At 43.7% G+C, this 24,987-nt stretch overlaps 1 protein-coding gene and 1 long non-coding RNA gene across 2 annotated transcripts; one reads left to right on the top strand and one right to left on the bottom strand.

The window, feature by feature from the left end:
• Positions 1-10,344: 10,344 nt before the first annotated feature.
• On the top strand, positions 10,345-21,105 carry bfsp2 (beaded filament structural protein 2, phakinin). Its single transcript, XM_031806842.1, has 8 exons — positions 10,345-11,034; positions 14,574-14,656; positions 15,461-15,617; positions 16,181-16,342; positions 16,734-16,862; positions 17,252-17,487; positions 17,775-17,857; positions 20,953-21,105. The coding sequence occupies exons 1-8, from the start codon at positions 10,588-10,590 to the stop codon at positions 20,973-20,975; spliced, it is 1,320 nt and encodes a 439-aa protein (XP_031662702.1). The 5' UTR covers positions 10,345-10,587; the 3' UTR covers positions 20,976-21,105.
• A 2,723-nt stretch (positions 21,106-23,828) lies between these two features.
• Positions 23,829-24,952, bottom strand: LOC109871616 (uncharacterized). The gene is made up of 2 exons (XR_002252316.2): positions 24,723-24,952; positions 23,829-24,272 (listed from the first exon to the last, which is right to left on the bottom strand). It is a non-coding gene; the product is annotated as an uncharacterized LOC109871616 (long non-coding RNA).
• Between the last annotated feature and the right edge of the window lie 35 nt (positions 24,953-24,987).

The raw sequence follows: 24,987 nt of genomic DNA, 5'->3' as shown, positions 1-24,987 counted from the left end.
CAACCCAACCCAACTCAACCCAATTGAACACATTCTGGAGCGACGCCTGAGACAGCATTTTCCACCAACATCACCAAAACACTAAATTATGGAATTTCTCGGGGAACAATGATGTCGCATCCCTCCGATAGAGTTCCAGACACTTGTAGAATCTATGCCAAGGTACATTGAAGCTGTTCTGGCGGCTCGTGGTGGCCCAACAACCCTATTATTAAGACACTACGTTGGGGTTTCCTTTATTTTGTGGCAACCTGTATGTCAATTATGTTATGTTTTTAATGCTCGAGTTTGAATTCAGCCTTTAATAATTGTAAAAAAAGAACAAATAAAAAAACATGTACAGCCTCACTTCGACACGATATCAGTTACAGTACTATAACTTTGTTATAAAATGTATAATGCCTTTTCCCCCCTGGCTGTCTCCCAACTATGCAATATGTCCCAACGGGTTCTCATTCCTGATGCTTATAAAACCTGGAATTCAAGTGGTGATGCAAAGGATACTGTCTGGTCTTGAAAAGCCTCTGCGGCGTTTTTAGGACGCCGTTTTTGGGAGTCTTCCCATGTAAGAGGGTGTATGTAGCGTGCCTACCTCTCTATGTGGCAGGTGAGGCATACCTGCATGGTGTGTGAAAACATGTATGCAGGATTTCAGCTTAAATCGACCATAAGCTATCTGTGTAGCCGGCGCTTCGCTAGCTAATCAATCATACTGTAAAGATTGCCCCCGGGGTCAAATACTATTTCTCTCATATTGGAAGGTTGAATGCCACATCACTAGTTAACATACATGTGCTCTTTAATACAGAATCTAGAATGCATACGTCCTGCCATTATTGGGAAATGTTTTCATTTGTTCTCATTATTACATGTAAATTGCTGAAGTTGATGTTAATGTGTGACCTTTATTTAACTAGGAAATTCAGATAAGAACCAATTCTTATTTACAATGACGGACTACCGTCTTGATGTAGGTTAGCCCTTGTTGGGCCGGTGTGGGCTTGGTGTAGGTTAGCCCTTGTTGGGCCGGTGTGGGCTTGATGTAGGTTAGCCCTTGTTGGGCCGGTGTGGGCTTGATGTAGGTTAGCCCTTGTTGGGCCGGTGTGGGCTTGATGTAGGTTAGCCCTTGTTGGGCCGGTGTGGGCTTGGTGTAGGCAAGCCCTTGTTGGGCCGGTGTGGGATTGATGTAGGTTAGCCCTTGTTGGGCCGGTGTGGGCTTGATGTAGGTTAGCCCTTGTTGGGCCGGTGTGGGCTTGGTGTAGGCAAGCCCTTGTTGGGCCGGTGTGGGCTTGATGTAGGTTAGCCGTTGTTGGGCCGGTGTGGGCTTGATGTAGGTTAGCCCTTGTTGGACCGGTGTGGGCTTGGTGTAGGCAATCCCTTGTTGGGCCGGTGTGGGCTTGATGTAGGCAAGCCCTTGTTGGGCCGGTGTGGGCTTGATGTAGGTTAGCCCTTGTTGGACCGGTGTGGGCTTGATTTAGGTTAGCCCTTGTTGGACCGGTGTGGGCTTGATGTAGGTTAGCCCTTGTTGGACCGGTGTGGGCTTGGTGTTGGTTAGCCCTTGTTGGGCCGGTGTGGGCTTGATGTAGGTTAGCCCTTGTTGGGCCGGTGTGGGCTTGATGTAGGTTAGCCCTTGTTGGACCGGTGTGGGCTTGATGTAGGTTAGCCCTTGTTGGACCGGTGTGGGCTTGGTGTAGGTTAGCCCTTGTTGGACCGGTGTGGGCTTGATGTAGGTTAGCCCTTGTTGGACTGGTGGGGGCTTGGTGTAGGTTAGCCCTTGTTGGACCGGTGTGGGCTCGATGTAGGTTAGCCCTTGTTGGACCGGTGGGGGCTTGGTGTAGGTTAGCCCTTGTTGGACCGGTGGGGGCTTGGTGTAGGTTAGCCCTTGTTGGACCGGTGGGGGCTTGGTGTAGGTTAGCCCTTGTTGGACCGGTGGGGGCTTGGTGTAGGTTAGCCCTTGTTGGGCCGGTGTGGGGCTTGGTGTAGGTTAGCCCTTGTTGGACCGGTGGGGGCTTGGTGTAGGTTAGCCCTTGTTGGACCGGTGGGGGCTTGGTGTAGGTTAGCCCTTGTTGGACTGGTGTGGAATGGAATGGAATGTTTGTATACTACAAAATAAAAAAACAATTTAATAAATTTTTAGTATAAGGCTGTAACGTAATAAAATGTGGAAAAAGTCAAGGGGTCTGAATACTTTCTGAAGGTGCTGTATATCCATTGTTCAGCTGGAATGGAACTTTCAGATCCTGTATATTTGACTGTGATATGCGGTTGTCTCATCTAGCTATCTTAAGATGAATGCACTAACTGTAAGTCTCTGGATAAGAGCATCTGCTAAATGACTAACATGTCAAATATAAATACAGATCTAATATTACTGTATTGATAAAAAATAAATAAAAAGTTTTTTAAATATTGGTGTCACAGATGTGTTATTTGTAAAGTTCTTTATTAAACAATTGTGTAAAACCTAGCAGTACTACTTATTTCTCTGAGAGTGAAGCAGATACTGTATATAGCGTTTTAATAAAAAACAAGATTATTTGTCCCACCGAAATGAAACCATCAAGTGGTAAATTGCAAACCAATACATGTTAGTCATTGAACAACTCCATGCCATGATTAGATAGTGAAAAGACACGCCAATACTTTTGTTCTTTAAAAAATAAAAGCCTATTTACAAATGTTTTTGAAAAAGTTTTTGGAAAGAAATTAAACTATATAATTTTGGTTCAGTAATTATCAGTTTTGAGCAGTTTCTTTAAAGCTGGAATCCTTTGGGGCGAAACAGCCTGTTTACGATGTTACAACAACAAAGAAGCTACTTCAAACAATGAACGCTGTTTTTTTCCTCCCTCGGACATCATTGCACGTGTGATAGAAGAGCATAATATGTACTGCAATTTTGTAAGTACTGGTCGGCATCTTTTTTTTTTTACCACGGTTGTAGGACGACTAGTGGTGCTTTTTTCTGGCAGATTCCATTTTAAGTCATAGTTAAATGTCGAGTTACAAATGTTAAGAGTTGTGAAAATGTACCATATACTTGTGAAAATTGCATCGAAGGTATAAAAAAAGAATAATTTATTAAAAAAAGAAAAACAGGAACGCATTTTATGGGCTCTATTTTAGCTAAACTAAATGCAATAGTAAATCTTAGCTCTGGAGGTAGCGCTATAGGTTCGGGGGTGTGACAGAAATATTTTTGCTAATACAATAGGTGTCACACCCTGACCATAGTTTGCTTTGTATGTTTCTATGTTTTGTTTGGTCATGGTGTGATCTGAGTGGGCATTCTATGTTGTGTGTCTAGTTTGTCTGTTTCTGTGTTTGGCCTGATATGGTTCTCAATCAGAGGCAGGTGTTAGTCATTGTCTCTGATTGGGAACCATATTTAGGTAGCCTGTTTGGTGGTGGGGTTTGTGGGTGATTGTTCCTGTCTCTGTGTTTGCACCAGATAGGGCTGTTTTGGTTTTTTCACATTTCTTGGTTTTGTTAGTCTATTCATGTATAGTTTCTTTATTAAAGAACCATGAATAATAACCACGCTGCGTTTTGGTCCGCCTCTCCTTCGACACAAGAAAACCGTTACAATAGGCCAACTTCTTGCACATTGTTGTGATGAGCAGGTGGCCTTAGAATAAGGCTGTCACTTGGCTAAAATCATAATTCATATTCTATACTATTCATATTAGTATACATATTCTATTCTATATAATATATTGTAAATCAATAAAGATCTTGCAATGTATGCATAGCATGTAATTCTACAATATGTTCCTTTGTATTTACTTAGTATTATCAAACGTCATCCAGATATTACACTATTGATGAGTCTGGAGTACAACATTACGAGTTAGCTTGTATTCTTTTTAATACCAGTGTTCCTGTAACAGAATGTGTACACTGTATATACAAAAGTATGTGGACATCCCTTCAAAATAGTGGATTGGGCTATTTCACCCACAGCCATGCAATCTCCAAAGACAAACATTGGCAGTAGAATGGCCTTACGTGAAGAGATCAGTGACTTTCAATGTGGCACCGTCATAGGATGCCACCTTTCCAACTAGTCAGTTCGTCAAATTTTTGCCCTGCTAGAGCTGCCTTGGTCAACTGTGCTGTTATTGTGAAACATCTAGGAGCAACACTGGCTCAGCCGCAAAGTGGTAGGCCACACAAGCTCACAGAACGGGACCGCCGAGTGCTGAAGCGTGGTTGCAATACTCACTACCGAGTTTCAAACTGCCTCAAGAACTGTTCATCTGGAGCATCATGAAATGGGTTTCCATGGCCGAGCAGCCACACACAAGCCTAAGATCACCATGCGCAATGCCAAGCGTTGGCTGGAGTGGTGTAAAGCTCTCAGACATTGGACTCAGGAGCAGTGGAAACGCGTTCTCTGGAGAGATGAATCACGCATGACAATCACGCATGACAAATGGATTGTCGAGATCAGTGTGTAAGAACTTGACTGGCCTGCACAGAGCCCTGACCTCAACCCCATCAAACACCTTTGGGATGAATTGGAACGCCGATTACAAGCCAGGCCTAAACGTCCAACATCAGTACCCAACCTCACTAATGCTCTTATGACTGAATGGAATCAAGTCCCTGCAGCAATGTTGCAGTGGAAAGCCTTTCCCAGAAGAGTGGAGGTCGTTATAGCAGCAAAGGGGGAGGACCAAGTCCATAGCCATGATTTTGGAAATAGATGTTCGACAAGCAGGTGTCCACATACTTTTGGTCATGTAGTGTATGTACTGTAGGTTATATCCAAGAGAGGAGGAAGTCACGGCTTCTTAGAACACAGACATGGATAGAATGTTCCATGTTCCATGGTGCTTATTATAACATAACCCTGTAAAAAGATTGTAACATTGTAACTTCTTATCAATATGCGATAGAACCCTGAGCACAAGAGTAGACTATAATGAACTATTTGTTTTCCATTTTATTGTTTGCTCAGAGGGAACAGCCATCATGCTCCTGTAGTAAGAGACAAAGACACACACACACACACACACACACACACACACACCACACACACACACCACACACACACCATTAAACATACTAACAAAAACTTTATATATTTTTTCACACTGTGTATTTGCTGTTTTCTTCAAATAGCTCATTCTAATATACAGTATCTACTATTGTACAATACATTTTTGGATAAACTGTTTATACACACACTGCATATTTATATACTGGATTCTTCAGAACAGGCATTGTATGACAAACAAAGCAACGGATGGACCCATTTTGGGAGAGAGAAAAAAATGTACAATGTCATCCACAACTCACTTTATGTCAATATAACAATATCGCTACTGAGCGTCCGTAAGACACATGAATGGCATAGGTAGGTTGTTGAATTTGTCATTATGTCTGCCACAGGGTTCAGTACATACCATTACCATTGTGATGTTCTCAGTTTAGCCCAGAGAACAGAATCAGGCAGGGATTCTCTTTCTGTATACAGTCAAGACAGTGCTGTCAAGTTCCTACCCCACCCTGTGTAGATCAATGACAGGCTCAAGACACCTCTTCTACTCAATTTCACCTGGGTGGTGGAGGAGTTTTAGGGGGATGGACAAAATGAAGGAAAAAGGAAACCGTACACTCTTCTTGATATTATCACTGATCTTTAATAAGATTTATGGATGTGGCAGGGTAGCCTAGTGGTTAGAGCGTTGGACTAGTAACCGAAAGGTTGCAAGTTCAAATCCCTGAGCCGACAAGGTACAAATCTGTCGTTCTGCCCCTGAACAGGCAGTTAACCCACTGTTCCTAGGCCGTCATTGAAAATAAGAATTTGTTCTTAACTGACTTGCCTAGTAAAATAAAGGTAAAAAATTAAAAAGTATCGGCCTCACGGCCTTCGTCAGAGCATTTGTGAGTTTAAAAAAATGTATCACCCTTATGTAGACCTAGCCCCACCCACATCTGTTCCACACATCAAGAGGGGCTGAGGTGAAGGGAAAAGAAACAAGTGTTACCAAATATAACAATTTGCATGTAGTTCTCATCATATCTGCGCCTATTCGATGGTCCAACGTCCCTGTCTGTTGTTTGGCATACCCGTTACCCGCATTACGCGTTCCCAAATTTGGGAATTCCTGCTCTGTCATTCAATGCAGTATCCTCCAAATCTGCATGCCTGGGTATTATTGCAATCTCTTTTTCCAACTCATCCATAGTCATGCCGCCGAAAATATCAAAATAAATGTTCCCCTCATCCATCTTAGTTTTCGCAACAAAGTATCGATTTATCCAATCAACTGAAAAAAGGTGTCTGTTGCTATGATAACCAGTTTGATTTTTCTGTCAGTGTCGTTCGGATACATTCATTTTATATGGGACGGCGGAGATCGCAATTCAATATTGAAACAATATTGAAAAGGTCGGAGAGACAGACAGCAAGGTTCATACAAATCTCTGCTGTTGAAAACCAAATGCTAGTCCAAAAGAAATGGGAGATAATGTCTAGATGCTTTATATAGTGGAGATCAAGTTTACATTTCCTGGCAGAGTTGATGAGACAGTGGATTGCGCAGTGAGATGGAACAGAGTAAATAGGAATTTCAACGTCATATATTTAGCTGGTGGTGATTTGTGAAGTAGACCCCGGCTGGAATGCGGTTTTAAACCAATCAGCATTCAGGATTAGACCCACCCGTTGTATAAATTAATACCATATTCACTCAATATTCACTCATTTTACATCAACATGATGATGTGGAAACACTGGACAGTTACTTTACGATTTAATGTCTGTATGAAATATAATCTTATATTCTTAAAATAAGTATTTTAGATGACTTACCAGCCTTGAGAATTTCAATCATGCTGATAGGTTGATATTTTGAGGGGCGGGAGTTGATCATTTATATGCAGCTGTCTGATATCAAACTCGTTTGACAAGGTAACAACATGAGATCTAAGATACAGCTGGGAGTTAAATTCTGGCCATTGTTTGCAATTGGCCCCCAATTTTTTTTAAATGATATTTCTAATTTATCGTCATATATTACAGGTCATGAGAGTATACAGGTAGCTATAGACCCCTTCCGTCGTGTGCAAACATTGGCACGATAAGTGGATGCCCGCACGTGCAGATGGCAGTAGATACATTCAGTGGGGAGAGAACAAACCCCTCTTCACATTATTTAACCTGAAAGAATTGAAATGATCAGTAAAAGCAATACAAATTGAAAATGAATCTTGATATGTAATACCTCTCTGTCTGTTAGGTTTATGTACTCTTGTTCGTATATTTCTGTTTTTATTTTATTTATTGTGTTCATAATAAAATAATCTAGCTACATTCAGTGAAGAAGTTGTCTCTTAGCAACCGCTTGGGAGTTGACGAAAAACACAACAGCTGATGTTATGAAGAATACGTTTGATTTCGATGTACACATTTGCAGCTAAAGGCTGATTTACTTTTTACATTACATACGACGAAAAGAAAACAAGAATAGATAAAAACATGGCCTAACTGAAATCCCTTGCGCCAAAAGGAACTGTACTCACTAGGACAGTGATATTGTTGACACGGCATCCGTGGAGTCCAACACCAAACACAGAGGACCTGTCAGAGCCACTCACGGCTCTCTATGTCGCCAATCTAAGGGACTTCTCACCACATGAAGTACAGGAGAAGAGTGAAGAGGCTTTTCCAGAGGATTGAAACAGAAACTGACGTATGAAACCATTGAGTTTACCTCCAAGGAGCAGTCCAAATGCCAGGCCTGGCACACACACAGAATCAGACGAATAACAAGCATCGCCTTCCTTCCACCCCGTGTACGAGGCAGGCGAAAACACAGATAAAATCAACTTGGTAAAAAAGGACAACGCGTTACCATGACAGTGAGTTGCATCATGTCCCAGCTGTACTTGGTGGAAAAGACATGGAGGACACAGCCAGAAAAAAATTAGAAAAAGACATGGAGGACACAGCCAGAAAAAAATTTGAAAAAGACATGGAAATTTCAGTGTGAAGCTCTCTGGTCAATCTGATCTTGGGGCATCCCCAGATGGAATGGTAAACTGTTCCTGTTGTGGATAGAGGAACCCATGAAGTTAGGTACCCATACAAATACTGTGCTGGCCTGACAGGGTGCAGTGATGACACACAGTTCTGTTTGGATGAATCACTGCGCCTAAAGAAGAATCATCGATATTACCAAGTTCAACTTCACATGTTCGTATGCAATGTCTCATGCTGTGACTTTGTGGTTCGGACAAGTGCAGAGGTCATTGTGCGTCGCATAATCAGAGATTAAGAAATTCTGCATAAAGCCCTACCGTAGGCTGAAAGGTTCTTTCTTGTAAGTGTTTTTGCCAGAACTGTTGAAACAAAGCTATGAGCCTCTCCTAAAAACACTTTATTTTAATTTTATTCTCACTGTGATATGACAGAATCTGTACAATCTCAAGCAAATAAAAACACAACATGTAGTGAAATGAATTACAATTTTTATATTAAGTAAAGATGTTGCAATATCACATCACACACATAGCAAAAAAACACCTTATACGATCCCATTGTAACTGTTTTCTGTTCTTATCTTCTAGCAATGACACTCTTGGTTAGATTTTACACGACACACTATCACCACCATATAATCTAATAGGACTGTAAAATCTTTAAATAATTCTGTCTACAGATGACTCTTCAACATGTATTCTGACATGAGACACTATCAGGACTGTAAAATCTTGAAATAATTCTGTCTACAGATGACTCTTCAACATGTATTCTGACATGAGACAGTATCAGGACTGTAAAATCCTGAAATAATTCTGTCTACAGATGACTCTTCAACATGTATTCTGACATGAGACAGTTGCGTTGATGTATCCACCTTTTGGTGAATAATGGATTCAAAACTGTCTATGTTAAATTCCTCTTTAAAAATCATTTTGATTAAAATGATTGAAATAAATAATAATAAAATATGCTAAATTGTGCTAAATTGTGGTATAGCGTTCAGAGCTCCCAACCACGGATCACATAACCCCTGGCAATGGAGTTCGAGCCCCGTCTCGACTTCTCTGAGCCTCTCCCTGTCTGTCTCCTTATCTGGCATATTACTGTCCTTTCAATAAACATGGACAATGTTACAAAAGGACATGAGGAACACGGTCTCCTTTAAAATCAGCAAATAACTCATCCCTCTAACCAGTGCTCAAAATCCCCATTTGATCCAGATCCAGCACGGCATAACAGCACAATTCTATTCAATTTTTGGAGTTTTACACCTGTCTGTTTTGATCACTGAGATCAAACGCACTTCACCTGATTTCAAAATGGGTCAGTCTCTTCTTTTGACAGCAACCTGTGCAACTCATTAGCTTGTCTGATATGCGTGACATGGCAGAAAAACCATCCAATCCACTCACTCATACTGGAGAGAATTCAGGAAGGGTGAGTGGTGACTCAATTGTCTCTGGTAGTTGACCTGGGCTCTATGGTCTATGTTGTATGGCATTATCACATGGCCTTTGCCCCCCACAAAGCTAATAGAGCCTTCTACAGAATACCACATGCAGTCTTGACAGTACTCGCTGGAACATCTAGCATGTTTCTGTGGCTAAGAAGAAGACCACACGTAGAGACAGAAGTCGTGCTCTCCGGGGTGGTCAATTCAGGACGTGTTGAAATGTAAAACACTTTTTAACACGTTTTTTAACATTTGAGAAAATTATCCTTAAATACCAATTACATTTTTTTTCAATTCATAAATCAGATTTTAGTTAATTCCTTCACTGACTATTTGAATCAAACATATCCCAATTATGGCCTTTAAAACAGGCTATACTTCTCCAGTCTGTCATATTAAACGGATACTTCAGAACACACACACACCTCACTCATGCACACACACACACGTCAGGCGGCAGAGCGTTGGACTAGTAACCAAAAGGTTGCAAGTTCGAATCCCCGAGCTGACAAGGTACAAATCTGTCATTCTGCCCCTGAACAGGCAGTTAACCCACTGTTCCTAGGCCGTCATTGAAAATAAGAATTTGTTCTTAACTCACTTGCCTAGTAAAATAAAGGTAAAATAAAAAATAAAAAACACACACACCTCTCTCACTCATGCACACACACCTCTCTCACACACACACACACACACACACACATAGAGGAGGTAGAAGCATCTCCAGCCAGATTTTGTCCAGTCAGAAGTATCGGTGGCAGTGTGTGCTTGGGGATGGGGTGAGCAATCCAGCACTCAATGGAGTTTTCCTGAGAGGGCTCCAATGCTGGGTCAGCCAAAAAAGAACAACCAGCAGCCACACACAAAGAGCCCCAATCCACCAACCTGAGCCAGTCCCAGTCACAATCACAGCACAAACACCACAGGAGAACAATAAGCCCCTCTGCTTTCCAGAAGCTCAGGCCACAATAAAGAGCCATGCGCCTAGGGACTACGGCTGTTTGACACGATCAGGCCACCGAACAGATTCTTAAGCCTCTCAACGATGTCCATGCAGGGTGACTAGCCTTCTTCTGACACCCACACACCTTGTTCTCTCCCATCTCATACCCGCATTGTTCAAGAACAAGAGGCCATGCCTCTGCCGAGACGTCGATCCTCCTTCCTGAACCAACCTGCCGCCAAGGAGCGCCCAGGTAGTGCCAACACCAGGGTTGGCACCGCAGGCATCACCAATGCCCCCCGGGGAGTCTTTGTGGGGACGGCCCCCACGGGCGTCGCCTCCAGCATGGGCACGCGCGTGTCACGACGAGCCCTGGGCATCAGCAGTGTGTTCCTGCAGGGGCTGAGGTGCACGGCCGTGCCTGTGATGCCCCACGGGGTCGGGACCGGTGGCAGGCAGTACCCCGGGGGCGCAGAGAGCCTCAACAGCTGCCTGATGGAGTACAGGGACAAGGTGCACGCCCTGGAGCAGCTCAACCAGCAGCTGGAGGAGCAGATCAAGCACTGCCTGGATCGTAAGGTGTCCAGCGCTGGAGCCTGGGGTCCCCTCAGACAAGACTGGGAGGATGTTTACAGACATGTAAGTAAGGAAGTAAGAAAGAAAGAAAGAAAGAAAGAAAGAAAGAAAGAAAGAAAGAAAGAAAGAAAGAAAGAAAGAGAGGGAGAGAGAGGAGGGATTTTAAAATGAAGATAGGGTACAGACTGATAAGTGGGGAGTGTGAGAGAAGTGGTTGAGAGAGAGGGAGGAGAGGAGTAGAGAAGGAAGGACCTCTGAAGACAGGTAAGAAAGGAAGGATGAGAATGAGAGGATGATGGGAAGAGAGGGTACAGTCAGGTAGGAGGGGAAGAGAGGGTACAGACAGGTAGGAGGGGAGTGAGGAGGGGAAGAGAGGGTACAGACAGGTAGGAGCGGAAGAGAGGGTACAGACAGGTAGGAGGGGAGAGAGGAGGGGAAGAGAGGGTACAGACAGGTAAGGAGGGGAGAGAGGAGGGGAAGAGAGGGTACAGACAGGTAGGAGGGGAGAGAGGAGGGGAAGAGAGGGTACAGACAGGTAGGAGGGGAAGAGAGGGTACAGACAGGTAGGAGAGCAGGGGAAGAGAGGGTACAGACAGGTAGGAGGGGAGAGAGGAGGGGAAGAGAGGGTACAGACAGGTAGGAGGGGAAGAGAGGGTACAGACAGGTAGGAGAGCAGGGGAAGAGCGGGTACAGAAGGTAGGAGGGGAAGAGAGGGAACAGACAGGAAGGAGGGGAGAGAGGAGGGGAAGAAAGAGTACAGACAGGTAGGAGGGGAGAGAGGAGGGGAAGAAAGAGTACAGACAGGTAGGAGGGGAAGAGAGGGTTCAGAAGGTAGGAGGGGAAGAGAGGGTTCAGAAGGTAGGAGGGAAAGAGAGGGAACAGACAGGTAGGAGGGGAGAGAGGAGGGGAAGAGAGGGTACAGACAGGTAGGAGAGCAGGGAAAGAGAGGGTACAGACAGGTAGGAGGGGAAGAGAGGGTACAGCCAGGTAGGAGGGGAAGAGAGGGTACAGACAGGTAGGAGGGGAGAGAGGAGGGGAAGAGAGGGTACAGACAGGTAGGAGGGGAAGAGAGGGAACAGACAGGTAGGAGGGGAAGAGGGTACAGATAGGTATGAGGGGAGAGAGGAGGGGAAGAGAGGGTACAGACAGGTAGGAGGGGAAGATAGGTGTAAAGAAGGACATGAAGACATCTACAGACAGGTAAAGAAGAGAGGGAGTTGTTGGAATGGTTCACAAGGTTGATAAATTAAATCTGTTTATTTGTCACACGTGCAGAAAACAACAGTTGTAGACTGTTGAAAAACACATGAGAAATAAAACACACGAGAATTTGAGCTATATACAAGTCCAGTCTCTGTACCATATCCTAGAATTAAGTTAAGAAGCTCCTGCTGAGTCTTCAGTGATGCAACATTCTACTGTTCTCTACCTTCCACATGATGACAGCGATGCAACATTCTACTGTTCTATACCTTCCACATGATGACAGCGATGCAACATTCTACTGTTCTATACCTGCCACATGATGACAGCGATGCAACATTCTACTGTTCTATACCTGCCACCTGATGACAGCGATGCAACATTCTACTGTTCTATACCTGCCACCTGATGACAGCGATGCAACATTCTACTGTTCTATACCTGCCACCTGATGACAGCGATGCAACATTCTACTGTACTATACCTGCCACCTGATGACAGCGATGCAACATTCTACTGTACTATACCTGCCACCTGATGACAGCGATGCAACATTCTACTGTTCTATACCTGCCACCTGATGACAGCGATGCAACATTCTACTGTACTATACCTGCCACCTAATGACAGCGATGCAACATTCTACTGTTCTATACCTGCCACCTGATGACAGCGATGCAACATTCTACTGTTCTATACCTGCCACCTGATGACAGCGATGCAACATTCTACTGTACTATACCTGCCACCTGATGACAGCGATGCAACATTCTACTGTACTATACCTGCCACCTGATGACAGCGATGCAACATTCTACTGTTCTATACCTGCCACCTGATGACAGCGATGCAACATTCTACTGTACTATACCTGCCACCTAATGACAGCGATGCAACATTCTACTGTTCTATACCTGCCACCTGATGACAGCGATGCAACATTCTACTGTTCTATACCTGCACCTGATGACAGCGATGCAACATTCTACTGTTCTATACCTGCCACCTGATGACAGCGATGCAACATTCTACTGTACTATACCTTCTACCTGATGACAGTGATGCAACATTCTACTGTACTATACCTGCCACCTGATGACAGCGATGCAACATTCTACTGTTCTATACCTGCCACCTGATGACAGCGATGCAACATTCTACTGTTCTATACCTGCCACCTGATGACAGCGATGCAACATTCTACTGTTCTATACCTGCCACCTGATGACAGCGATGCAACATTCTACTGTTCTATACCTGCACCTGATGACAGCGATGCAACATTCTACTGTTCTATACCTGCCACCTGATGACAGCGATGCAACATTCTACTGTTCTATACCTGCCACCTGATGACAGCGATGCAACATTCTACTGTTCTATACCTGCACCTGATGACAGCGATGCAACATTCTACTGTTCTATACCTGCCACCTGATGACAGCGATGCAACATTCTACTGTACTATACCTGCCACCTGATGACAGCGATGCAACATTCTACTGTACTATACCTGCCACCTGATGACAGCGATGCAACATTCTACTGTACTATACCTGCCACCTGATGACAGCGATGCAACATTCTACTGTACTATACCTGCCACCTGATGACAGCGATGCAACATTCTACTGTTCTATACCTGCACCTGATGACAGCGATGCAACATTCTACTGTTCTATACCTTCTACCTGATGGCACTCGGTCAAATCAAATCAAAAAGGATGAAGCACTGATTGAGTGGGTGGTCGGAGCTGGAGATTGTGGCGGGCTTTGCATTGGATAGCTCTTTCATTTAGAAGTGACAGTGTTGGAATGGGAGTCTAACCTCGATGCAGTGTTTCTGGGCCCGGGTTGCCCGGGTTAAGGGTTAATTGTCCCTTACCTAAAGGAATTGTTTAAGGGTGTTGCATAGAGCCCCGCAGACATTTTCTTAGGCGAGGACATCATTTAAGGGTTTTACGTTAGGCAGAAAGAGTCTCCGGTTACCATGGAGACGACCTGATTCACTGACTGAAAGTCTCATCAAAAGAGATCACATTTATTTTGGGGAGAAAAATAGGCGTGTTAATGCTGTTCGAGGGGGGAATAAAGTATATTTGGTTTTCAGCGATAGGTGAGTAAAAATCCTCACGCGAAATAAACGAGGTGTGTATTCGACGTTCACCTGCCAATACACCACCGGTCTTACTGTCCTCTCATAATGGTCCTACCTAAATAAGGCATTTTGCGTCCCTTGACTTCAGATATCATAAGGGTTATATTAAAACACTATAAAAAGGTGTTTAACAAGTAATAGTGCATTATACATGCATGCAGAATACCCATTGATGTTGAACTTCAGAGCATCTGTTGCGCTGTAGTGGATAGACTGACAATTTGCAAAAACTTCCCCACAGGTTAGTGAGTCCATCCTTGCCAATGCCAGGCTAATGCTGCAGACAGAGAATGTGCAGGCCAACGCTGAGGACTTCAAGGACCGGTGAACATACACTCTCCTACCATCCTCTCTCCTAGAATCCTCGCCTCCTCTCATCCTCACCTCCTAGAATCCTCGCCTCCTCGCATCCTCACATCCTCTCATCCTCTCTCATTACCTTCTCTCTCCTCGCATGCTCTCTCCTCACCTCCTAGCATCCTCTCTCCTCACCTCCTTGCATCCTCTCTCCTCACCTCCTTGCATCCTCTCTCCTCATCCCCTCACTCCTCACCTCCTAGCATCCTCTCTCCTCACCTCCTAGCATCCTCTCTCACCTCCTCTCTCCTCACCTCCTTGCAGCCTCTCTCTTCACCTCCTTGCATTCTCTCTCTTCACCTCCTTGCATCCTCTCTCCTCACCTTGCATCCTCTCTCCTCACCTCCTAGCATCCTCTCGCCTCACCTCCTTGCATCCTCTCTCTTCACCTCCTTGCATCCTCTCTCCTCATCCCCTCACTCCTCACCTCCTAGCATCCTCTCTCCTCACCTCCTCTCTCCTCACATCCTTGCATCCTCTCTCTTCACCTCCTTGCATCCTCTCTCTTCACCTCCTTGCATCCTCTCTCCTCACCTCCTTGCATCCTCATCCCCTCACCCCCTCTCTCCTCACCTCCTAGCATCCTCTCTCCTCACCTCCTCTCCTCACATCCTTGCATCCTCTCTCTTCACCTCCTTGCATCCTCTCTCCTCATCCCCTCACACCCTCTCTCCTCACCTCCTTCCCAAAATGTCAGTACCTAGGGAATCGAGGAGATCTCCTTGACTTTCGAGTTTCACTCTGTCACCGTTTCGTTCTGTCGTCCTGTAGGTATGAGAATGAACAGCCGTTCAGGAAGGCGATGGAGGAAGAGATCAGCTCTCTGTACAAGGTGATTGACGACGCCAACCTGACCAAGTCAGACCTGGAGAGCCAGATGGACAGCATGAGGGCTGAGCTTCGGGACTTGGCCTGCAACCACGAGGAGGTAGGTCCAGCATGAAGGAATAAAGCTCATAAACCAGTCAGAATACCAAGCTAACAGGATTTTTCTCACTTAGAATACACAAGACAATTTTGGGATATTCATTTAGTTTACTTACCCAACATAGGAATAAACCACTAGGCTACCCTGGGGCGGCAGCGTAGCCTAGTAGTTAGAGCGTTGGACTAGTAACCGGAAGGTTGTAAGTTCAAACCCCTGAGCTGACAAGGTACAAAATCTGTCGTTCTGCCCCTGAACAGGCAGTTAACCCACTGTTCCTAGGCCGTCATTGAAAATAAGAATTTGTTCTTAACTGACTTGCCTAGTAAAATAAAGGTTAAAAAAATAAAAAATACGCCATATATGAAACCCTAACTGCTAACATTTTCATAGGATTCCTTTCTTGCGGGGTTTCAATTGTTATGACAGATGTTCCACTGACAATCATTTGCCTCCACAGAGTGAGAGACTACACCTCATCGAGCTAATTGTTATCTAAAATCAAGATAATTTAGTTGATTATGTGAATCCGGTGTGTTAGTGTTGTGTTCTGCTGCCCCCTACAGGACGTGAGGGTGCTCTACAAGCAGATGGCAGGTGGCGAGATGGACGAGCTGGATGCTCCCATTGAGACCAATCTGGACCAGATACTGGCCTACATTCGCTCCCACTGGGAAAGAGTCATCGAGAAGAACCGTGCCGAGACCGACGCCTATCTGGAATGCAAGGTAAATTCATAATGTTGTTCCCTATCTGTATAAGCTATAACACCTGAATAAACAAGGGGTAAAACAACCATTTACTTTTAAAACAGATGTGTACTTGCCATTTATTTACATTTGTCTGTCAGTTGTTTATCTATTCTGAGGTCAGCTTGAGGTTTATTGTGTTTACTAAAAGGGCCACCTGCTCTTTGATGTAGCTTTGACGGCTGTGTGTGTGTGTGTGTGTGTGTGTGTGTGTGTGTGTGTGTGTGTGTGTGTGTGTGTGTGTGTGTGTGTGTGTGTGTGTGTGTGTGTGTGTGTGTGTGTGTGTGTGTGTGTGTGTGTGTGTGTGTGTGTGTGTGTGTGTGTGTGTGTGTGTGTGTATATGTGTGCGTGTATATGTGTGTGAGTTCAGCAGGCGGAGAGTGTGGGCAGTAAACTGAGCCGTGAGGAGGAGGAGCTGGAGAGTCTGAAGACAGAGTGTAACGATGCTGGCTGTAAGATCCAGAGTCTGCAGGCCCAAACTGAGTCTATCAGAGCACTGGTACGTACGTATTGTGATGCCGGCTGTAAGATCCAGAGTCTGCAGGCCCAAACTGAGTCTATCAGAGCACTGGTACGTACGTATTGTGATGCCGGCTGTAAGATCCAGAGTCTGCAGGCCCAAACTGAGTCTATCAGAGCACTGGTACGTACGTATTGTGATGCCGGCTGTAAGATCCAGGAGGGGGTGGGGGGGTGGTTGGAGGTGTCAACTGCTTCAAAGCCGGCACACCTCCCAACACACCCGTTCTCAAAGACTGATATATTGTGGACATTTTCATCTCAATAAATATTTTTTGCTGTTTTGTGCGATATGAAGCATGTTTCTTTGTGGGTATTTACAGTTGAATTCTGGCCTGATCCTTCGTGTTGTTCTTATTGCTTCAACAGAAGCGAGGTCTGGAGAACTCCCTGAACGACGCCAGGCATTGGCACGACATCGAGCTGCAGAACCTGGGATCCGTCATCGGCAAGCTGGAGTCGGAGCTGGGTGACGTCCATGGTGACGTCGAACAACAGCGTCGCGACTATGAGACGTTGCTGGGAAACAAAATGCGTCTGGAGCTGGAAATCGGCACCTACCACGGCATCTTGGACGGGGAGGAGAGCCGCTACCACCCCTCCATGTGAGTAGGGTTAGGGTAGCTAACTTCAAAGAAGAAGATTAATAGCCCAGCAGGCAAAATTTGACACATGACGTTGTAATGACATCATTTTAGGCCGTCATTGTAAAATAAGAATTTGTTCTTAACTGACTTTCCTAGTTAAATAAAGGTTCCATAAAAATTCAAATACATTTTCTGGTCGTAAACTGGTTTTGTGTTTGTGCTATGATTGCAAGGAGAACTGCACGTAATGTATTCCAATGGGTGAAATAGCATGACCTCTTTTGACACAGTGTTCCTCTCAACAGGTGCACAGTTGCATCAGAGCCCGAGGGGAAACAAACTCCCCTTCCTCCCCATTCAGAGCCCTCTGGCAGCCCAGCCCTCCAAGGTAACGTCTACAGCCCGGTACAAAACACAGGGAGGAGCAAGGCACTCTTTATGACCTCAAAATGGCTCTATTGTGATGGCAAGTTTAATTGAACAATATCTTTAAAAAACGCAAGACTTGTTTCGGAATGTAAAGCATTCGTCGGGGAGAACAGCTTGCTGAGAATATTGACAGAGGCATTTAATCTCTTGCTTAAGCATAAATCCACACACAGATCACAATGATCTTGAATTTCACAAACATTTCACACACCTGTAAAATCTGACTGGCTTGTGAGAGGTGTGTGAAGTTGTTCTGTGCTTCTGGAAACATCTTCCTTGTGCTAAAAGGTTTCCAATAGGGTCCTTCGGCTGTCCCCATAGGAGAACCCTTTTTGGTTCCAAGTAGATCTCTTTTGGGTTCCGTGTAGAACCCTCTGGGCTCTATTTTAACTAACCTAACACAATGGTAAATCTAAGTGCAGGCGGTAGTGCTATTGGTTCAGGGGTGTGTCAGAAATATTTTTTTGCTATTTTCACTGTCACAATTATCAGAGAGCTTGCTGGCGTTGGCGTGAAAGGGCTGGGCTTTGATGAATAAATAAGTTGTAGGTGTGTCAAGGCTTGGCCCCTCACTGGCCAATCAGAACGTGCTCCATATACGGTTGCTTCAAGTTGTGTACTTACGATCTTTAACGTATTGCCTTGGAATCAACTCCAATTCCAATGTTAGTTCGTTATAGCTTGTTAAATGGCATACAGAAATGAAATAACTAAATGTAGACCTATGCCATCTTTGCTAAATAGGTTAACTTAAACCCATTTGCAGTGCACATTGTTCTAAGTAATTGTGTGGCTTTAATAGCATTCACACTGATATAGGGGCTAGACCTACTGTAAATTGCATTATGGCTGAGCCATGGACATGACAAATATTGTCAATAAGCACGATTAAATTCATTATTGATAAGGCCTAACAAGAGAACTAAAAATTCTAATCAAATTCTAAAACAAACCAACTTGTTTTAAATAGGTCATGTCACACTTACAGGCACCGTCATTTCTCATATTAAAACAACGCAGACCAAGGAGTATTACGCACATCCAAAATGGGTCCTGCAAGGCTAAAATAATGTGGGCCTACCTACAATACATACAGCGCCTTCAGGAAAGAATTCAGACCCCTTGACTTTTTCCACGTTTTGTTCCCTTATGGCTTTATTCTAAAATGGATTAAATAAAAAAAATCCTCAGCTATCTACACACAATACCCCATAATGACAAAGAGAAAACAGTTTTTTTTTTGTGACATTTATGCAAATTAATTTAAAAGAAAACGCAGATACCTTATTTACATAAATATTCAGACCCTTTGCTGTGAGTCTCGAAATTGAGCTCAGGTGCATCCTGTTTCCATTGATCATCCTTGAGTCCACCTGTGGTAAATTAAAATGATTGGACATGATTTGGAAAGGCACACACCTGTCTATATAAGGACCCACAGTTGACAGTGCATGTCAGAGTAAAAACCAAGCCATAAGGTCAAAGGAATTGTCCGTAGAGCTCCAAGGCAGGATTGTGTCAGATCTGAGGAAGGGTACCAAAACATTTCTACAGCATTGAAGGTCTCCAAGAACACTGTGGCCTCCATCATTATTAAATGGAAGAAGTTTAGAACCACCAAGACTCTTCCTAGAGCTGGCCGCCCGGCCAAACTAAGCAATCGGGAGAGAAGGGCCTTGGTCAGGGAAGTGACCAAGAACCCGATGGTCACTCTGACAGAGCTCCAGAGTTCCTCTGTGGAGATGAGAGAACCTCCCAGAAGGACAACCATCTCTGCAGCACTCCACCAATCAGGCCTTTATGGTAGAGTGGCCAGACGGAAGCCACTCCTCAGTAAAAGTCACATGACAGCCCGCATGGAAAAACAAGATTCTCTGGTCTGATGAAACCAAGATTGAACTCTTTGGCCTGAATGCCAAGTGTCATGTCAGGAGGAAACCTGGCACCATCCCTATGGTGAAGTATGGTGGTGGCAGCATCATGCTGAGGGGATGTTTTTCAGCGGCAGGGACTGGGAGACTAGTCAGGATCGAGGGCAAATGTGAACAGAGCAAAGTGCAGAGAGATCCTTGATGAGTACCTACTCCAGAGCGCGCAGGACCTCAGACAGGTGCGAAAGTTCACCTTCCAACAGGAGAACGACCCTAAGCACACAGCCAAGACAACGCAGGAGCGGCTTCGGGACAAGTCTCTGAATGTTCTTGAGTGGCCCAGCCAAAGCATGGACTAGAACCCAATCTAACATCTCTGGAGAGACCTGAAAACAGCTGTGCAGCGACGCTCCCCGTCCAACCTGACAGAGCTTGAGATGGGATCTGCAGAGAAGAATGGGAGAAACTCCCCAAATACAGGTGTGCCACGATTGTAGTGTTATACCCAGGAAGACTCAAGGCTGTAATCGCTGCCAAAGGTGCTTCAACAAAGTACTGAATAAAGGGTCTTAAACTGAAATATCACATTTGCATAATATTTTCTAAAAACCTGCTTTTTGCGTCATGGAGACGCATTGAGACGCATTGCCAATACGATTGAATTACCTGGTCATTTGAATGTGAAATAATTAGCTGACAAGTGGAAGCTAGGTGCTGGCAATTTATTAGCTAAACTATCTTGCAAAGTCGTTAGCTTTGTAGTTAGCTAAGACATTGTTGTTAGGTTGTTTGTAATTATGGAGAACCAGGAATGATTAAAAATCTAATAAATGAAAATGTATTACATATCAATGTATATAATTCCTTCATCATTTTTGGAATTTGTTATCATCTTTTTAATGATCACAAATGCATTATCAATGCATTCATTGTCAATTACTTTTGTAATTTAATCATGGGTTTATGTGTATGTATTTATTTAGATATTTTAATGTTTCCAGATGTATTTTGTTTCCACTCCTGGTTTTCCAGACCAGTAGTTTGCTGGTTAATATATATATATATATGAAGGACTTGAAAAATGCATAATATATATATATATATATATATATTATGAATTTTTCAAGTCCTTCATACTATTTTGGTCAAATTAACTACATATTAATATTTTTTGTCTTTTCAGGCTCCAACACATCTAGTCCCTAGTGGAAGGACTTTGGGCCATTTGGGGAATAAAGCTCTCACACCGTTGTTCTCCAAGGTATCTGTGCAAAGTTTCATTTTGAAACCATGTTTTTACTACAGAGTTGAATAAAATCGAAACCTCTGCAAGAAAGCGTTTGGACCTCTTTTTTCCCCAACTAGTCCTCTAATTAAATGTAGGTTTTTTGGGGTCCTGGCCTACACACAAAACCCAATCATGTCAAAGTGGAATTGTATTTTTCGAAATGTTTACAAGTTAAATTAAAATGAAAGGCTGAAATGTCTTGAGTCAATAAGCATTCAACCCCTTTGTTATGGCAAGCCTAAATAAGTTCAGGAGTAAAAATGTGGTTAACAAGTCACATAATAAGTTGCGTGGACTCACTCAGTGTGCAATAAAAGTGTTTAACATGATTTTTTGAATGACTACCTCATCTCTGTACCCCACACATACAATTATCTGTAAGGTCCCTCAGTCGAGCAGTGAATTTCAAACACAGATTCAACCACAAAGACCAGGGTGGTTTTCCAATGCCTTGCAAAGAAGGGCACCTATTGATAGACAGTCAACATTGAATATTCCTTTGAGCATGGTGAAGTTATTAATTACACTTTGGTCACTACAAAGATACAGGCGTCCTTTCGAACTCAATTTCCGGATAGGAAGGAAACCGCTCAGGGATTTCACCATGAGGCCAATGGTGACTTTAAAACAGTTACAGAGTTTAATGGTTGTGACGGGAAAAACCTGAAGATGGATCAACAACATTATAGTAACTAGACAATACAAACTCAACTGACCGTGAAAAGAAGGAAGTCCATACAGAATAAAAATATTCCAAAACATGTATCCTGTTTGCAACAAGGCACTAAAGTAATACTGAACAACAAAAAATTGGGGACAAATCCAATACAACACCTTACTGACTACCAGTCTCCATATTTTGAAACCGACGCTGAAAAACATCCCTACAGCATGATGCTGCCACCTTGCTTCACCGTAGGGATGGTATTGGCCAGGTTTCCTCCAGATGTGACGCTTGGCATTCAGGCCAAAGCGTTCAATCTTGGTTTCATCAGACCAGAGAATCTTGTTTCTTTAGGTGCCTTTTGGCAAACTCCAAGCGTGCTGTCATGTGCCTTTTACTGAGGAGTGGCTTCTGTCTGGCCACTCTACCATAAAGGCCTGATTGGTGGAGTGCTGCAGAGATGGTTGTCCTTCTGAAAGGTTCTCCCATCTCCACAGAGGAACTCTGGAGCTCTATCAGAGTAACCATCGAGTTCTTGGTCACCTCCCTGACCAAGGCCCTTCTCCCCCGATTGCATGATTTAGCCGGGCGGCCAGCTCTAGGAAGAGTCTTTGTGGTTCCACATTTTTTCCATTTAAGAATGACGGAGGCAAAGTGGGTTCTTGGGAACATTCAATGCTGCAGAAATGTTTTGGTACCCTTCCCCAGATCTGTGCCTAGACACAGTCCTGTCTCAGAGTGTTACAGACAATTCCTTCGACCTCATGGCTTGGTTTTTGCTCTGACATGCACTGTCAACTGTCACTGTCAACCTTATATAGACAGGTGTGTGCCTTTTCAAATATGTCCAATCAATTGAATTTACCACAGGTGGACTCCAATCAAGAAGCATCTCAAGGATGATCAATTGAAACAGGATGCACCTGAGCTCAATTTTGAGTCTTATAGCAAGGGGTCTGAATACTTATTTAAATAAGGTATCCATTTTTCATTTTGAATATATTTTCTCCATTTTCTAAAAACCTGTTTTTGCTTTGGCATTATGGGGTATTGTGTATAGATTGAGGAAATGTTTTTATTTAATCCATTTTAGAATAAGGCTGTAACGTAATAAAATGGAAAAAAAAATGTGAAGGGGTCTGAATACTTTCCGAATGCAAGGTACACTACATGACCAAAAGTATGTGCTCATCAAACATCTCATTCCAAAATTATGGGCATTAATATGGATTTGGCTGGCAGGGATGTTCCTGTCCCATCGCGCACTTGTGACTCCTGTGGCATGCCTGGCGCAATGCATACTGACACGGTCACCAGATGTACGGTGTTTCCTCTGACACATTGTTGCTGGCTTCCGGGTTTAGCGGTCGTTGTGTCAAGAAGCAGTGCAGCTTGGCTGGGATGTGTTTTGGAGGACGCACGGCTCTCGACCTTCGCCTCTCCCGAGTCCGTACGGGAGTTGCAGCGATGGTCCAGGACTGTAACTACCAATTGGATACCACAAAATTGGTTAAAAATAAAATAATAATAAAATATAATAAACAAATAAGATGTCCCGTCACTGGAACTAAAGGGCCAAGCCCGAACCATGAAAAACAGCCCCAGACCATTATTCCTCCTCCACCAAACTTTACAGTTGGCACTATGCATTGGGGCAGGTAGCGTTCTCCTGGCATCTGCCAAACACAGAATTGTCCGTTAGACTGCCAGATGGTGATGCATGATTCATCACTCCAGAGAACGCGTTTCCACTGCTCCAGAGTCCAATGATGGCGAGCTTTACACCACACCAGTCGAAGCTTGGCATTGCGCATGGTGATCATAGGCTTACAGCTGTAATCGCAGCAAAAGGTGGCGCTACAAAGTATTAACTTAAGGGGGCTGAATAATTTTGCACGCCCAATTTTTCTGTTTTTGATTTGTTAAAAAAGTTTGAAATATCCAATAAATGTCGTTCCACTTCATGATTGTGTCCCACTTGTTGTTGATTCTTCACAAAAAAATACAGTTTTATATCTTTATGTTTGAAGCCTGAAATGTGGCAAAAGGTCGCAAAGTTCAAGGGGGCCGAATACTTTCGCAAGGCACTGTACATGACACTGCACAATTCATATGAAACAGAGACTTTTATTCATCTTAGAAAACACATAGAGAAGTTCAACAACACAGTGTGTCCTCAATATAAATTCTGGAATTGTGAAAACAAAGTGGGTGTCAGTGATGACATTCATATTGATGATAGTTCCTTGGAGGAAAGTTGCTTGAGTTTAGTATTTTGTTCTTTCTTCATTTACTGGGGATTCTGGGTTGTTTATTTCTCCTCTGTAAGAAGGAAACCAGATCCCGCAGGGTGTGTCTATGACAATTAAGTACTTTTTCCACCACTGTGTGACCTTATGGTTCACCTCGCTGGCGTGGTGATCGTGTTGTAGTGGGGTCACATATGACAGAGTAGCAGCCAGAAGAGCAATGCGAGGGTTTCTGGGAGGAGTCATCGGTCCCCCTTCTCCTGCACAACTGGCTCCTGCTGATGTTCCGCATTTATCTCACTCTGCAGAGGACAATGGATCAACTGTTACTTAACAAGGTGTAAATCAGAAGATAAGCTTGGGTCTATAAGGACAATGAGAAAATCACCAAATGTAATTATGACCTGGGATGTTTCCTTTTTTATGAAAGAAAGTTGGAGGGGACATGCATTCAGAGGAACTTTGTGCTTGTAACCCTTCAATGATTGACTGTGGGGGAATCTCTATAGCTAGAGTGCCTACACTTCAATCAAAGGTCTTATGGTACATCCCTATTCCAAAGCAACATTTTAGGAAATGCTGCAACGAATGTCCCACATTATACAAAAGTTCCCTCTGATACAAGAGTCAAAGAATCAAAGGACTGCTCACCAATGATTGTCTACTCCTCAAAAGCAATCACAAAAACAATAACACGCCACAAAAACAAAAACAATCAAGATAGTGAATAAGTACTCATATAACAAGTTTACCAGAAGAGATCGGAGGATTATTTCACTGCTTGTTTCTATGGGCGCCGATTGTGTCGTAATCATTGCAACGGTGAAAATGACCATAGCGGCTTCATTTTCTCTCTTCTAACAAAGTGGCGGAGGAGTCTGCAGTATTCAAGACAGACGTGAAACTATACCGAACAAAAATATAAACGCAACCTGCAACTATTTCAAAGATTTTACTGTGTTACAGTTAAGGAAATCAGTCAATTGAAATAAATAAATTAGGCCCTAATTGATTGAT

This window comes from Oncorhynchus kisutch, linkage group LG27 (genome assembly GCF_002021735.2).
Source record: "Oncorhynchus kisutch isolate 150728-3 linkage group LG27, Okis_V2, whole genome shotgun sequence".
Taxonomy (NCBI): Eukaryota; Metazoa; Chordata; class Actinopteri; order Salmoniformes; family Salmonidae; genus Oncorhynchus; species Oncorhynchus kisutch.
Note: the sequence above shows the minus strand (reverse complement) of the source record. Positions and strands in the feature narration are given on the sequence as shown.

Coding starts and splice junctions, on each gene's coding strand:
- bfsp2 (XM_031806842.1), top strand. CDS start 10,588: ATGCCTCTGCCGAGACGTCGATCCTCCTTCCTGAACCAACCTGCCGCC. Junction 11,035..14,573: donor GGGAGGATGTTTACAGACAT/GTAAGTAAGGAA, acceptor ACTTCCCCACAG/GTTAGTGAGTCCATCCTTGC. Junction 14,657..15,460: donor GCTGAGGACTTCAAGGACCG/GTGAACATACAC, acceptor GTCGTCCTGTAG/GTATGAGAATGAACAGCCGT.